We start from the raw sequence: 16,687 nt of genomic DNA on the forward strand, positions 1-16,687 counted from the left end.
GATTAAAGGCATGCACCACCAAATCCAGCCAGGTTCTAAGTTTTACATGAATTTATAAAATATTTAATAATAATAAGATCTTCCCAGCATTTAAAAGACAAAGGGTTGTAAGAGGACCTGCAGCACCACCACCTGGAGACAGAAACAGAAAGTAGCCAAGGCGGGGGACTGCTGAGCCATCTGGCAAGCTAGAAAACCCTCTTTGGACAAGTGCCCTGAGGACCTGGGAGAACTAGGTGCTCGGGCTAACCACTGGCTCGTTGGTACTCCCTGAGCAAGGAAGAGGGTAACTTCTCATCCCCAAAGTCTGGAGGAGGTGTTCCATAAGGGAAGGTGCTTGGGCTCTGAAAAGAGGTGAAAACCATGTGCCCAGATCTATCCGGCCGGCCTGGGTTTGTGAAAAGGGGGTCTCCTACAAGTACATGAGACAGAACTCGGCTTGCAGATTCTTTTTAGCCAAGGAGTGCTTTACAGGAATCCCCTGCAGAGACCCTCAGGCAGCTTTTGTGGGTGGATGTGGGAGTCATGGGTCGGGCAGTGGCATGCTGTCTCATCTCCTTTGTTTGAACCTCTCTCACAGAGGCATGGCTGGCAATCTGAGTGACCTGGTGACACAGCTGAGTAGAACCTGGGGAGCCCTGATCCAGCCACAGACCAAAGGGGACCCTGGGTTCCTTAGGGACTCCGGGGAGAGTGTGAAGACCTCTGTCGAGGGCAGTGTTACTCTTCAGTGGTTTTGGACCCACCACTTTGAGGACTTGCTGAATGTCCTGTGGTGGCAGGGACAGAGGAGCACACTCAGGAAAGCTGTCACCTTAGGGGCACCTATGCACATGCAAGGTGGAGAGTCACTGTAAGGAGGGGCTGGTATGCAGTCTTTTGTCCAGGTGACCTTCAACTGGCCCAAACTGGTGTAGGGTGGGGAAGGAAGCAAAGAAAACAGGAGAAGCAACCTTCATTCGGGGGTGGGGGTGGGGGTGACAGGCTGGGTCTGGCCCATGTCACTGATTTACCTACCAGGGGTCAGCTCTGCTCTCTGTGCCCCTGAGCCTGCAGTAGCCCTGGCCCCGAGGTCATCTGAGTTCCTTTGGCCCCTGAGCCAGCCAACTACTTCGAGAGGGTCCTGCTCACATCCACCCCAGTTGCTGGTGGTTTCTGTCCAATAAATCTGTGAGCCTTTCACCACACAAGGAAGGCCCTGGTCTGCTTGAGCGCTCCTCTCACGTGTCTGGGACAGCGCCCTCCATCTCCTCAGCTCACTGCAAATCCTGTTAAAGTGTCCAGATGCCACCTAGTGGAGTCCGATGTTTTCCTGTCTCTGCTCGGGCTTCGTTCTCCCCTGCAATTGCATCGCAGTGCTTCTTCCTGAACGCCCCTCTTCACCGCTTCCTTCCTCTCCCCAGTGCTGCGAAGTCTGGAAGTGTTTGGGGTCAGTAGTGCCGCGTGGAAAGTGGGCACCAGGCTGCCAGCCAGGGGTGCGCATTGCGGGTCCATCAGGAAGCACAGATGCTAGGCGCCCATTCCAGGCCTGGAATGGTGAATGTCTTACGATGGAGCCTGGACTCTTGGGGCCTCGCTGTTGCTGCTGATTTAATAGCTTTACTTTAGTGTAGTTAATATTTAATACACCGCACATTTTGCAAGTATATTGTTTGATACGTTTTGATGTATGCGTGGAGCCTCGGAAACCACAGCAAGGTAAAGAACACAGCCATTTCGAACCCTGCTCCCCTAACCCATCCCAGGCCACCGAGCACGGTTCTCCATCACCGCTCATTAGCCTGCACTTTGTGGAGCATTATATGTCGTTTGGAGCGCCTTGGCCAGCAGCACGAACGGCTGCAGCTGGCCCCGCCACAGCACGTCGCTGAAGCTCTCCAAGTATGGGCGCCAACTGTGGCCCTGTGGGTGGCTGCAGACAGAGGGCGCCGGTGCACATGCGCGGTGGACACGGCTTGCACCAGGATGAGCGCCCACAAGTCCAGGCACATGCGCTGCGCCGCGCGGGGCCGCTGCAGGTGGCCAGGCTCATGGGTGCATGATGGAGGCGTGGCTGTCCGCGTTGATGAGTATCAGGAAAGTACAGCCGCTGGACACATTCATTGGGAAGATTAAGCCCGACCCCTGGCACAGGAGATAGGCAAAGAGCCAGTGGTAGGGCGCATCGCAGAAGCAAGGAGAGCGTGAAGAGCAGGTCGCTGGCCGCTGGGTTGCACAGGTATATGTTAACCACCGACTTGACGTGCAGCACGCACAGGAAGACCCAGAGGGCCAGCGCGTGGAGGGGCAGCCCAGCCAGCCCAGCCACCAGCCCCAGGCTCTACACCACCATGTGCAGGCCATGGAAGGGTTGCTAGTTGGGGCCGAGAAATTGGCCAACATGGAGTCGTCGGCAGACAACATGGTGCTGGGTGGCAGCGGGAGCCAGGCCAAGGGCATAGGGGGGTACCCTGAGGCCTAGGCATGGCTTTTACCTCTGGGGTGGCATGGGAATGTGGCCTTTGACTGCCAGTGGCTAGAAGTTACTCCATACAGCTTCATCGGAAGTGGAGACCTGGAATGAGAAGGCGAGCCCAAATCAGAGTTGGGCAGGGCAGGAGGAGCAGATGCCTTCATGTAGCTTCGCCAGCCGGCAGGCCTCTTGAGGGGTTTTTCAGCCTCAGGCCTTTTACCTTCTTAATCAGGCCATAATAGCATCTTACAGCAGGACTGGGTCATCCAAGGTGAAATACACAGTTCCGGAGAATGGCTCATCCAAGGTGAAATACACAGTTGGAGACAGCAACCCCTGGCTAAGCTTAACTCTTGGCTTTGTCACCTTCCCTTGCCATGTGACATCAAAAAGGGTAAGCTACCTAGAGCTCTGGGAGGCTGAGGCAGGAGAATCAGCCAGCCTGGACAACTTAGCAAGACCTTATCTCAAAAAGATAAATATAGGGGCTGGGGATTTAACTCAGCGGCATAAGCACTGCCTTGCAAGCAGGCGGTGGCGAGTTTGATCTCCAGTACCAATAAAAAAATATATATATATGTATACAATTTATTTTAACGTAAAAAAAAGAATACTGTTGTTTGTATATGAGGCTGGTTATATAATTGGAAACACGTATTATGTACTCTTTTGAGGCTGGATACTGTAGCCGGTAAAGCCAGGAAGCTCCTATCTCCCCCACCCTTAGGAATTGCCTCTGGCGCCAAACTAAGACCAATGGGCTACCTGTGCATCCCTAATGCCCCTTGGGTTCCACCTCAAGCCGAGGCTACTTATGTGCCTCACTCCACGTGTTCGGCGGAGAGATCGCCAGCCCCGGGGTGGAGATGCCAAGCCCCAGGGAGTCGGGGGTGTCTCTCCCCGCATTCCCAAAATAAAGGTTATTTATATTTCATACTTCTTATATTTTCAGCCGCCGCCGGTCCTCCTCCTCCTCCTCCTTCCCCCCACAGTTCTATCAGTCTTGAAGTCAAGCTGATCCTCCTGCCTCAGCCTTCCAAGTGGCTGAGATTACAGGTGTGCAAAGGTACTTCTGAGGGGATAGCAGGGAGACCTGCACGGCAGCAGCTGTGCGGGCTGATCTGGGGGCTTGGTGATAGGGCTCAGGGGTCATCGTGTGGGGGGGTGCCCAGCTCATGCTTGGTACAGACTCAGTGTCATTCTTACCCAGGATTCATGGCCTCCTGGGAGCCTTTGTGCTCGTGTCTGCCCATCTGTCCCCAGAAAGTCATGCATTTGTTCTGGGGTAGGAAGTCCAGGGCCCTGTCAGCAACCACAATTTATTAGCACTCCCTGGATATAGAGAGACCAAGCACCCTGGCTGAGCAGGAAACTCTCAGTGACAAACTCCCTGGTGAACTGGAAATCTGGTCACCTACTTCTTGACCATTAGCATAAAGAGCTTGGGTTTTGGCATCAGGTCATCTTGTCACTGTCTGTCAACCCTAGAGTTACAGCTCAGGGTAGGGAGTGTGTAGAGGGCAGAGTGGGAGATTGAGTGGCACAAGAGGCAGTAGCTGATCTCCTCCCTATTTTCTGTTTCAGGAAGGGGCAAGTCAGAGATGCTTCAGCTTGGTTGCTGTGTAGATGGAGGGAAGGGCCTGGAATACAGCTCTGTGGTAAAGCGCTTGCCCTGCATGCATGAGGCTCTAGTTTGATTCCCTGTACTGGAAAAAAAATATGGAGGAGAAAAATATAAAAAGGCAACTTTTCTGAGAAAATCCATAGTGAGGCAAGGTAACAGAGTAGCACAGTCACCTCTGGAACCAAATCTTGCCACATCAGACCTGTTTTCCCACTGGCCATTAATAATTGGGAGAAACACCTTGAATTCTCCACCTCGGTTTCCTCATGGATACAATGCGAAGCAAATGTACCTACCTCATCGGAAATGTCTTGGAGACTGACTGAATTAATAATATATGCAAAGCTTTTCAAATGGTGCCACATTTGTACTGTCTGCTGTTAAGAAAAAAAACTGTGATTAAACAGACTTTGTGCTGCACCTTTTAAAAACAACAGACTCTTGGTTCTGTGCGGCAATGCGGCAAGAAGGAAAGGTAATTATTATTATACATGTGACACGGTAGGTAACTTATAAGGGAGACACAAAGTGTGAAACTGAATTTTTTCATTGTCATGAGGTTGTTTTATAGCATTTTTAGAGGATTTTTTGGTGGAGGGGAGGGTTCCTTTCATTTTTGAAATTTAACAGCGCACAGCCTAATAGTGATGCCACATTGCTCTTTGTGTGAGGTACAGCTCAGCAGCGTGGTTGTAGCTTCACAACCAGGATTTTACAAGTCCACAGGGCTCTGTGGAAGAATCTCAGCAGCCCTACCAAATCTTTGTCCAGGATTAACTTTCAATCTTTTTTTTTTTTTTTTGTACTGGGAATCGAACTCACAACCTCGTACTTTGCCAGGCAGGTGCTTGTGCCACTAAGCTAAACCCCTGGCCCAACATTCAAAATCGGAGAGAACACCAGAGTCACTCAGAAGATATATCTCTTTTTTTCCTGGGCCTAAAATACCCCAACAAACTTTTTTTGATGGTGGTGCTAGGGATTGAATTTAGCACACAGTGCAGCCTGGGCTAGCACCCTACAACTGAGCTACATCCTTAGCCCTGAAAAACATCTAAAAATACTAATTTAAGCCCACTTTACGACACACAAAAGTGTAGAGAATATGAAGGAAGTGACCACATGCAAAGGAGGGCAGGACAGTTGGACAAAGGTCCTGCTGCTCCCCTTTAGGGTACCTCATTACCATCTTGCTTGTTAGCTTCTGAATTTAAGACACTGAGAAGTTGTAGAATACTGCAGACACCTCTGTGTGCCCTTCCTCAAGCTCTCCCAGCGCTGCCACCTCCCATTACCACAGCATCAGGGGGCTGATGTGGGCACGACGCTGTGAACAGCCCTAGGTCTCGCCTGGTTTTCATCTGTTTTTACCCCCCACCCGCTTTTGGTTGGTTTTAAGGCTACTTCCGCATCGAAGAACATCATGCTATGAACTGAGCCTTCTCTTGGCTCCTACCCCCAACACTAAATCTGTTTAAGCTTTCATTAGGTCCACCAAATTGAAGCCCAACCACAAAATTAAGGCATTTGGGCTTCAAAGTTATTCACACACAGGATAACTTTAGATCTGCCTATTTACACAGTTTATCTGAAAGTCAAGGACCCTCTCCCAGCAGGCTCCCTACTTCCCAGCTGTGAGATTTGAACAGATGATTTGACCTCTCTAAACTTTGGTTTTCTTGCCTGAAAGTGGGGACAGTAATCTCAGCTATTGCAATAGAGGCACTGTAAGGGTTAAATTAGAAAAGAGAAACAGACAGCTAACAACGGGGCTACCAGTGGGTAACTACCAGTGCCACCACCAGTATTTCCACGACAACTGGCACCACCTTGACCGCCGCCAGGGCAATCCCTGTCCTCCAGCCCTTTTCTGGATATGAGAGCTGGGCAGGTGTGGCTTGGAGCTGGTCTGCTCGGGACACCTGCAAGTCTTCAGTCTCCTGGCAGATGGCAGATGGCGAAGTGGAAGGCTGTGCTTTCTCACTGCTGGGCCTGCGGCGAGGTGACACGCGGTCTTGTCTTCTCTGGCTGAAACTGAGACTGTTCTTCCCAAAATAACACTCCTGCACTGTGGGAGCGTGGTGGGAGCTGGGGGCTTTTGTGGGCTGTCCTGCAACCTAACCAGCCCTGGCTGGTTACCTTTACTGTGTGCAAAACAATATGTGATTCCAAAGAGACACCTGGAGCCCAGCCCACATGGTGGGGATTGCGTAGATAGCAAAGAGCATCACTCAGAATTTCTGAAGCTCAAGGAGAGTCCAGTTTTTCCTCAAGACTCTTTTTTAAAAAAAAATTTCAAGATAAAGTCTCGGCCTTGAACTCACTATGCAGTCCATGCTGGGCTCAAATTTGCCTTGATTCTCCAGCCTCAGCCTTCTGAGTGCTGGGATTTCAGGAGTGCACCACCACACTTGGCTATGATTCCAGTTTTCTAGAGCTCCAAAACCCAGAGCCAAACACTGTACACTGACGAACAGGAAGTTATGGTCACCTAACAGCTCCCATGAATTTTTCCTTCTCCTTCCTTGATGGGGATTGAACCCAGGGCCTCACACATGTGAGATAAGCATCCTATCCCTGAGTTATAGCCCCAGCCCCAACTCTCATATCTTTCATTGTTTTTTAGGTGCCTTAACAGTACGCATCCCTAGATTAAACAAACCCAAAGCAATAGGTATAAATCCTAACAAGTCAAAGTCCTGCAGATGGATTCGTGCTGAAGGGAAACCACCTGGTGCCTCTATCCACCTTCATTCACACCAAAAGGTAACTTTTTCTGCTAGGCCTGGAATTGCTGGATCCTGAATCTCTGCCTCCCATTTGATTTCTCCAGAAAACCAGCATCTAGGGCAGAGCAGGGAGCCTGGGAAGTGGGGGTGGGTGGGTGGGTGGTGTAGCCCCTGGGTTGTGCAGGAGATGAAGGAGGAAGGGGACCTTGAATCTCATGCGTGACTTTCAAGCCCAGCTTCCCCTTTCCAACCTGGATTTCCAACCCGCCTCTGTGGCACCTGCTGCCTCTGGGAGATCGGGGAGGAAACGATCAGACTCTTTGTTGTCGGGATTCCCCTACATTCACATTGTAACTTTCTCCTTTCTGCTAACACAAGGATCACTTCGTAGGCCTTGTGCTGTGTGCGCATGCGTGCGTTTGCGCATGTGCACATGTGTATTTTCAAACCGCAGTTAAAAGGAAGTGACTTGAAATTTTTCGCAATGATTAGATTCATTTAACAAGCTCTTAGGTCAAGAGACAGGCCGCTTCCAGCTCTCCAGAGCTTCCCTCGTGCCCCACCAAAGGTAGCAGCTGTCCTGTAAACCAGCGTGTTCGTATTCATGGCTTTTATTTACAAGGAGACTTTGAATGCCTGAATTAATTGAAATGTGAAGCAGTGCTAAGCTGAGTGTGGACGACAGGAGCATTGTCTAAGTGCTAGCAAGTGAGCCGGGCCTGTAGCACCTCTGTGTGTCGGTCCTGCCGCAGAGCCAACCGTCTGCTCTCAGTTCTGATGCAGCGAGTCTCCAGATTTGCAGCTGATGGTGCGGGGCAGACCCAGAGGCTGATTAAAAACTGAAAGCCAAGGACACGCATGCATCAGATTCTTTTGGTAGAATCCCCCCAGAATCTGCATTCTCTTCCCTCCCCATCCTCTTCATTTCCATGAAGTAAACCTCTTTCAGGACTGCGGAAATTGTTACCCACTGGAACGGTGTCTGGATTATTGTAGAGCCAGAAAGAGATCTGCTGGCGTAGGGAGCTGGTTAGTGAGAAGACTGGGGGGGGGGGGATCAGCCAGGGAAGCAGAGGAGCATGGGGGAAAACGAAACCCTAACCGGAGACTGCCCGAACTCCTGCTTAATAGCAACCTCCACGCTACTTGTGCCAGTTGCAGAGGAGATAGTGATTTTGTGATGATGCTGTTGGATTAAAAACTCACTAATGTATTTGAGGGCTAAAGGGGAAAGCCAGGAAGAATTCCACTTTTTTTTTTTTTTTTAAATTCAGGGAGCTTCCCAGCGCAAGGGACCTCGGATGAGATTGTGGTTGGAATTGTCTGGGTAACCGCAGCGCCTCCCAGGTGCTGGCAGGCTCCCCACGCTGGTGATGTTCCAGCGATGATCCAGGTTTGTGAGGGACCGATTGAGGCATTCAGCACTTTGCACTGGCCACGTTTACTTTTCTACTTGAAGGGTTATGAACATGTAAAGAGTGGAAAATAAACATTAAAATACCTTTTTGGGTACTTTACTCAGAAACAAGGATTCATAAAACCTATTGCTGTGGTGAGCCTCAACCACAGCAGAAAGCAAGAAAAATCCCACGAGGTAGTTAATGCTTAATGGGGAAAAACCAAAAGGAGGAAAATGTTTAAGTTTAGTAAAACTAAACTTAAGTTTAGTAAAATAAATTATAAAAACCCAAGTCACCAATTAGGAGACAGACAGAATCTTTAAAGATTTTTTTTTTGGTAGGGGGACTTGAACTCATGACCTTGGACTTGCCTAGCAGGTACTGTGCCACTGAGTTAAATCCTCAGCCCATAGCCAGCTTGTCCTGCAGAGCAATTTAATGGGACTCTGCATAGAAAAAACATAAAAACAGAAGGCAGGAAATGGGCTGGGGATTGTAGCTCAGTGTGAAGGCCTGGGGTCCAAAGCCCAGTACTGTGGCAAAAAATGTCAATAGAGTGTATGTTTCTAGGAGCAGGGGGAACAACAGAGAGGACTGCATGACGGGAGAAGGGAGTGACCATCGGCCAGCTGTGCTCTCCGTGCCTCAGGTAGCCTCTGTGAGCCTGTTTCCTCAGCTATCCAAAGGGGCCTTTAATCAATCAAATCAATCAATCAATCAATCCATTAATCATCAATCTGGTTCTCACATGGATTCTCCAAGCCTCTGGCTGCTTTTGAGGGAGCCCTCTAGGAGTACTGGATTCGGACAAAGCAGAATGCACAAGCAGGCCCCTTTCAGTAGGGTTCGGAGTCTCCCAGGCCAGCGCGGTGTGGGGTGGCCTGTCACAAACACGCTGTAGAGAGCAGGTGGAGGAAGGACTCTGCCAACGCCAGAGTGCTGCCCGGAGGTGGCTGTGGATAATCCCACTTTACATCCACTCAGGGCCTGCTGTGTGCCAGGCTTCAGCTCTGCCCCCTCTGGATTTCTGCTGTACATATGAGTGAAAATACTCACTTGGGACAGAGGCAAAATGACAAGAAATTTGCTTTAGTTTGTCTAAAATTGGTCTCTGTCTTTGTCTCATCTTCTCTTTCTCATCAGGGAATTAAACACTGAGCTGCATCCTCAGTCCTTTTTAAAGTTTTGAATTGGAGATAGGTTCTTGGTAACTCATAATGTAGTTCACGTTGGGCTCAAATTTATGACCCTCCTGCCTCAGCCTCCTAGGGTGCTGAGCTTACAGGCATGTACCACCACAGCTAGCCTGCCTGAGATTTTTGGCTCCACATGGCTGTGTTCTGCTTCTTCGTGTCCTCAAACAGTGTCTAAAACTGTCTTCTCCATGTTAGGATTGTTCTTTAATCACAGATCTCAAAGCAGCCTGGCTTCTTCAGTAAGTATTTCACTCCTTGGCTTTTCTCAAATTTCCCTCAGCCTCTCAGGCTTATCACCTTACCTCTCTCTCACTTGACAGGCCTCATCCCTCACCTTCCCACTGTTGAAACTACAAGCAAACTTCTTCCCTGTTACCCCGAACCCCTCTTCCTGTACTGGGCAGACAGGGCATCCCCCTCGCCTTCCCAACGATTTCCCCTTTTCATCACCCTCTTCCCTTGCTTCCCAGTCTCTCCCTCTTCCTGTCCCATTACTTCTCCCAAGATTATACCAATTATAATCTGGCTTCTCCTTCCTTGAAAAACAAAATGACAAAACAACCAAAAACCCACATACGAAGATGTGCTGTGTCTTCTAACCTCTTCAGGATTGCCGTCGTTTCCTGAATTCCCTTGCTTGGTTCTCATTCAGTCTTTAGAACACCTAGTCGGGCTTTGCCATCTTCTCCCCTCAGTGTCCAGCCTACCTGCACAAAGGTCACTGTAGCAGGAAGGTCACTGTAACTACATAAAAGCTGTACTTGGGTCCTGAGCTCAGAAGCTGTGAGTAGGCCTTTATTTAGAAAAGGGATTGGCAGATACCATGAAGTGAAACATCACCAGAGATGGCCAGGATTTAGGGTGGGCCTTAGGCCTCACATCCTTAGACGAGAAAGCAGTGGGGCATAAAGCAGTGGGGCATTTGAGACACAGGCGACCCGGGACACAGGAGAGAAGGCCACGTGACGATGGAGACAGAAAGGAATGACGTCGATAAGCCAAGCAATGGCAAAGAATGCAGCAGTCATCAGGAACTAGAGGAGACAAGGAGGGCATCTCCTCAAAGGCCTTTGGAAGTCAGAGATGCTTGGCCTTCAGAAGTGTGAGAGTTTTGTTCTTTCAAGCTGCTGTGGTTTTTGTCATTTGTATGGTCGCTCTAGAAAACCAGGAGCCCCCAGTGACCTCCACATTGCAAAGCCCCGGACACGCTGCCACCTCTTGTACTTTGTAACAGTGTTGGATTCAGTCAACTTTGTCTTTCTGGAAGCATCTTCTGGTCCTGGCTTCTGGGGAGCCATTCCTTTGGGTTTCACCTATAGGTTCCTTGCCAGCTCTGAGCTGCTACCTCACCCTTTTACAGTTTCTCCGGGGATCCTGTCCATACCTGGGGCTACACTGCTGGCCCCAGGGCCGTGCGTACCAGGCTTCTGGACGTGACGACTTAGACTTTTCGGTTGCCTATGGAGCATACATCTGTGTACAAAATCAAACTTTTTATGTTTTGCTTTTATTTTATGTTGCATTCATTATTCATTCCGAGGCTGCTTTTATTTCTCTGGTTTCTTCTGGGACATCCTTTTCTTAGATGCCACCTCCTTTTCCAGTTTAGGGACACTGTGCTGGTTCAGCAGAGGGCATCTCCGCATGGCGAGAGGCTCAGGCTTGGGTTAATCCACGCATGCGCTCTGTGAGCGCCGTGCACGCCTGGGTGCTTTGTTCTTCTGCAAGTTCAATGACTCCAGAATCCTCCTCAGCAGAACACTGCCTTTTCAAGCAGCTGCAGCAAAACCTCAGCCCTCGTTTCGGGCCACTGACTCTGGGCCCAGTCCCACAGGACATCCTACCAATCTCACCCCAGCAGTGATGCAGTGGTACACCTTGGGCTTCTGCGAAGTGACATCTTTCAGATACTCTGGTGGCTTTTGGGACAGGTGTACCGTTGATGACCTAGGCAGTTCCACTGTGTTCTTGAAGGTCGAAATCTCTTAATTTTCACAGTTTGGGGGTTTTCTGACTTTACTTACACAAAGGGTACTGGACCAAATTTCTGATTTTCATTAACCACTGCATCAGCCCCTGTCCACTCTTCCCACTTTGGTTTTTCACATGCGAAGACAGGGCATCTCTACCCAATACTTACCTGCAACTTGGGGCTTACTTGTCCCCTGAGCAAGTCTTGTTGATTTGGTGTGGAAAACAGATCTTGACCGCATTTACTTCTCTTCACTGGGACTGTCATGGATATTGTCTCTGGCTGGGGTCTCAGATCCCCCACCTGGTTCTCCACATAGCCACTCAGCACTCTGAGCAAAGCAGATCACCCACAGCCCTCACAGGATCTCCCCAAACTCAGGAGGCTTCCTGTGACCTTCCCTGGCAGCCCCTCTCTCGCCCCTGCTGTCCACAGTGGGCCCTCTGAGAACCTCCCAGCCTTGGGTCCCCTCGGCCTCCAGCCTCTTCTTTGCAGGAGCTCCTGACAGCTCCCTCCTGCCCCACCCTGCCAGTTTCTCCTCCACAGAACTCTCCTTCCCACAGTAGCACTGGTCACGATCAGTCTGTCCACAGAGGGTTGGGTGTTTATTTGCTCTCTCTCTGACTGGGTCCATCCCAGACAGCAGCTGGGACTCTGTCTGTTTCCCTTCCCTGAGCACAGGGAGCCTAGCTCAGGGGCAGGCCCAGCGGGAAATATTTTTTCAGTGAATTCTCTGTCTTCCTCTTTACTTCTGGTCCTCTCCTGCTGTAAACACAGGCTGCAAAGGAAAGGCTCTTCGGGTGAGAAAACCTTTACCAGCAAAGAAACAAAGGCAACATTTAAAACTTCAATTGCATGAAAACCCAAAGACAATGTTTTACAAACATATAAATTATTTTATTTACAAAGCCATGTTACAAAAAAAAAAAAAAAAAAAAAAAAAAACAAAACCAAACTAAAACAAAACAAAACAAAACAAAAAACCCCCCAAAACCCCAAACCTAAAAACAATCGCTCACTGGAGAATATTTCCAGGCCTGGTGGTGAACCACTCAGTATCAATAGATACATGTTTGTTCTTTCCTTTTGAAACTGTAAGCCATAGAATTTACTATTTACACCTACTTCAGACATTTATTCTGCTTACAATATCACAGGCATGGAATGGATTCTATCTGATAGTGCTAAGACATAAAGTACGGGACAAAGGAGGAAAATACTTCGTGTTACAAAATATGGATCGTAGAAAAGAAACCCACGCACAAGTGTGGCATTTGTTTAGAATGATTGGACATGCTTTCTTCAAAATTCTTCTGGAAAAGAGTCTAAAATCGGTAGTAGGAAAGGACAAATGAGCAGGTGCAAATTCTTATCTGTGCAACAACGGTTATTTAATATATCCCATGACGGACCAGCTACGTAAAACCCACAGAGTTTTGTTAAAGTGCCATGGGCCGATAGCATAACAAAATAGAAGGTGTAAATAGAAAATTTCTTCTTTTTTTTTCCTTTGTTTAAAACAAGAGTTCACTGAGAATCAGCAATAATAGAATATGCTGTATAAACTATTCGCTACAAAGGTTGATCAGCATTATTTACAACTGGTACATTGATACAAAAGAAGGCATACAAGTAATCCAAGTCGCTTTTTTTTTTTTAAATTTTATGGCTGACAGGTCTATGCATTGCGTTATGCTTTAACAACCAGAGCTTTCGAGCCTCTATGGCTGGCGACAAGTCAGGAGATCTTCAGGCAAATCGGGGTGTGTGCAGTCGAGGGGCCGGGAGAAAAGGCCGAGTGGCATGTGAGGAACAGAAAGACCCGAAGGAGATCACCCTAATAACGCATGATAGGCTGGTCCAGTTGAACTCCGTGAAAACAAACCCAAAGAAAACCTTTTATTTGCATTCCATGTTTTCAAGCTGCAAGTTTTTTTTTTTTTTTTTTTTTAAATACATCGTTACAAAGTAAACCTGTGGTTGATTGCAAAGGAAGAAATACCGTGGGTTTTCCCTTTTTGCTCAGTTTTCCAGAAGTGTCTGTCCTCATCTTGGTCAGAGCCAGTCTTTCGAGAAAGTAAGCAGCATTTGGTGGGGAGCCTCTGTTACTCCAGCTTCCGCTTAGAGACTGGAGCCTGAAAATGTTTAAATCTGGCGAGTAACTCCTCAGTCCCTGTCGAGACAGTATACCTCAGAAGTAGCCACTTCATCTTTCAATCTTTGTTTTCCCTCTCCGAGTTTAAGAGTTTATAAATCAGAGGGTTATTCTGTTGCTGAGATTTTTCTGTTTTGTTTTACTCCTGCAAGTTTTACAACTCAAAATAAATTATTAAAAAAAAACAATAGACTTCTAAAACCGAACGAGACAAAAATTGTGCAAAAATAACAAAGATATGTACACACTTTTCAGTCTGAAGAAATGTACAATTAAAAACATAATTCAAAGAACATTTTAAAAATATAAGCATTGCTTCAACTTTCCTAAGTTTCATATTGTTTCTGAAACTATTCTGGTCAGTTAGCTCTGTAATATAGTAAAACATAAATTATTACAAAATTAACACTATAAAATTTTTCTTTAAGAATATCTTCTGAACTTTTTTTCAAAGGGTCTAACCTTGTTTATAATTTCTTAAACATTTGTAAGTCTTAAAATCTGCCTTAATCTTTTAAAAAACAAGCAAACAAAAAGTAACAATCATCCCTTTAATTTGCAGTCTCTTTTTTCCCAAGACGTAAATAAACCAGCATATAAGTGCACTTTTAACACTGTAGAAATAAAAAAATGAAATCATCTGAACTAATGTCCTGGTACTTAATATCAACTCCTGATTTTTAAAAAAATCTTCATTTTTATATTAAAAAATTTAGTAATGCTATAAGAAACACTGTCAGTGCAATTCCATGGATTCAAATTGCTCCGTTTGCCTTCCATCCTCGCGGATTCCAAGCGCGTGAAACTTAACAGTAGTCTGATCTTTGGGTGGGTGGGTGTGTGGGGGATGGGAAAGGAAAGGAAAAGTCAGGGAGGGGCTGAGGGGTGCCCAGCTGGGAAAGGTGCATTCATTTTGGGTTTGGGATGGAGCAGATCCTCGTGGTACCTCTGTGATCTAGTGTATCACCAATTACACACACACACACACACACACAGCGGGCCATGTTCTAGGCTGGATTCCCCATCAGAGCTATGCTACTGCCTGCTGCTTCTTTCAAAGCTCCAGCGTGAATAGCTGTAGCACTCAGGGGCTGTCAGTCAGCTCTTCTTCACCAGGGCCCATCCTTCTCATTTATCTTGGGGAGGCAACACTAGTATTTATGGGGTTTGGCTCTCCCCGGGGGCAGCCCTGATCACCTTGGCTCTGGCTCTCCTCCTCTGGGAACTGCTTTTTCCCTGGGATGTCTTAGACTCTCGAGAGCTCACCTAACTCTGAGATTTTGCACAGTCACTTTGCCTCGGAAGGGACCCTGCAGAGTAGATTCCAAACAAGTGCAGGCCATCACAGACACCTGATTTCTATCATTTTGGCCCCATGCTCTGCTTCTGATTACGTTGCTCTGCCCCTGGCCGAGTACACCTCTAGTCAGTGGTGTCAAGCAAATCACATCATTAAATGGCCACTATTCTTGATTTTGCCCCTGGCATTTGGGCTCTAGAGAGGGGAGCTAAGGAAGTCTGGGCACCCCAACTATCCTCAACTCTCCTCCCCAGCTGTCCTGGGACAGCTAACAACCTCTGATGACCAGTGGGGGACCACTGAGTGGCAGGTGAGGGGAGGGGTGGAGGAGAACGGGCAGAAGACAAGGAAGGAAAAGAGCTTTGTACGTGCCAAAGTTCAAGAGCTTCAGACAGTGTTGACCTGGAACTGACATTCTGTGACCTCTGCCTCCAGGGCCCGAGCAAGCCGATGGGGCAGTAGTAGCATCAGGAGCTGGCGCAGGGGACCCCACATTTGGAAGAATGTACAAACATGGCAAATGAAAAAAAGAGAAAAAGAAACAAAAAGAAAACACTGGTATTGTTCTCTGTAAATCTCAAGTTCATGTTCTTTTGTCGTTTTCTTTTTCTTCAAAACTAAAAATTGGTCAATTAAGAAGAAGAAGAAGAGGAGGAGGAGGAGTAGGAGGAGGAGGAGGAAGAGGAAGGGGAAGGAGAAGAAAGGCCAGAGCATAGGCACCCAGGAAGCACTCTCCACTGTGTCCAGTGCTCTCTCCTCCTGCGCCTTGGGTGGGTCATGACCAGGAACTGGATCGGAAGGGGCTTCACAGTCTTGTTATGGAAGCGTCCTTATCCTGCCCATTCTGTTTGTGTTCTTCTAGGAAAGAAAAGAAAAACTTTTTCAAAACCATACATTTGGGATGAGCCTGAAAATGTAGGAACAGAGCCTCAATTTTTCCGACAGCAGAAAGGGTAACACCCCAATTCCTGCACACATGGCAAAGGCCTGCTGTGACAGGCACTTGGCTGGATGTACTGTAAGGGGCTCCATGCAAGCGGGCATGACGGTCCCACAGCGGGAGGGAAATCAGGGCCAGATGTCATAGATATTCCTGAATTCCTTTCCAGGAGAGAGGTGTGGAGTATCTGAAGTCTTCACTTCTTGTCTCTTCGTTCACTTTTTCCTACAGAACCTATTCTGTAACATAGCATATTCTGTAACATAGCCATCCTCACCTACAGTGTTGGGTTAACGTAGAGGCTTTAGATATACAGATTTTGGGTTCAAATTACATAGCTTCTTAGTATAGCACTCCTGTGATTAATTTTTTGAGACAGGCTCACTATGTAGTTCAGGCTGGCCTTGAACTCTTGGCAATCCTCCCGTCTCAGGCTCCTGAGTCTTGGGATGACAGGTGTGTACCACCATGCCTGGCCCTCCTGCATCAAATGAGTATGATCCAGGATGCTACCAGTTTGTATACACACACACTCCATTCTGTAATGTAAGCAAAGGGCTTCCCACACTGCCTGCAAGGAGGGCTCAGCTGGGGTTCTCTGTTGTTTTATTATGCATGTGTCAAGGCTGACCTGCTGGGGTCTGCACGCCCAGCAAGGGCACCTGAGGCTCTGGGCTCTATAGCTCACTAGGTGAGGGTAGACAAACCCAGCAACCCAGCAGCCTCAGGGAGAGGCACTGACGCTGACGTGGGAGCCCCTCCAGAGCAGCACACAAGTGCTCAGGCACAGAGCCACAGCTGCTCAAAAAAGGTGGGGTCACCTGGCACTTGGGGCTCCACAAACAGTCAGTCCATAATCTTTGCTCAAATGCTACTCAGAGGTTTTGGGAAATCTGAAAGAGTAAAATACAAACACTTT

General features: G+C 48.0%; 1 protein-coding gene and 1 pseudogene across 5 annotated transcripts in view; both read right to left on the reverse strand.

Moving 5' to 3' along the window:
- Positions 1–1,776: 1,776 nt before the first annotated feature.
- LOC111756865 (lysophosphatidic acid receptor 5-like) lies at positions 1,777–7,216 on the reverse strand (annotated as a pseudogene).
- Positions 7,217–12,739: 5,523 nt separating this feature from the next.
- Positions 12,740–16,687, reverse strand: part of Atxn7l1 (ataxin 7 like 1) — a 222,050-nt gene continuing 218,102 nt past the window's right edge. For 2 of the 5 annotated variants that reach the window (XM_013152451.3, XM_003469799.5), the window contains one exon: positions 12,740–15,683. In XM_013152451.3, coding sequence (XP_013007905.1) covers positions 15,645–15,683 — 39 coding nt within the window. In that variant the 3' untranslated portion in view covers positions 12,740–15,644. Of the gene's footprint in view, positions 15,687–16,687 lie in introns of all 5 variants that reach the window. The other 3 variants (XM_005003633.4, XM_005003634.4, XM_063238115.1) reach the window with 2 other exon arrangements.

Source organism: Cavia porcellus, unplaced genomic scaffold (assembly GCF_034190915.1).
Source record: "Cavia porcellus strain 051 isolate PalLab524CR breed Dunkin Hartley unplaced genomic scaffold, mCavPor4.1 scaffold_2, whole genome shotgun sequence".
Taxonomy (NCBI): Eukaryota; Metazoa; Chordata; class Mammalia; order Rodentia; family Caviidae; genus Cavia; species Cavia porcellus.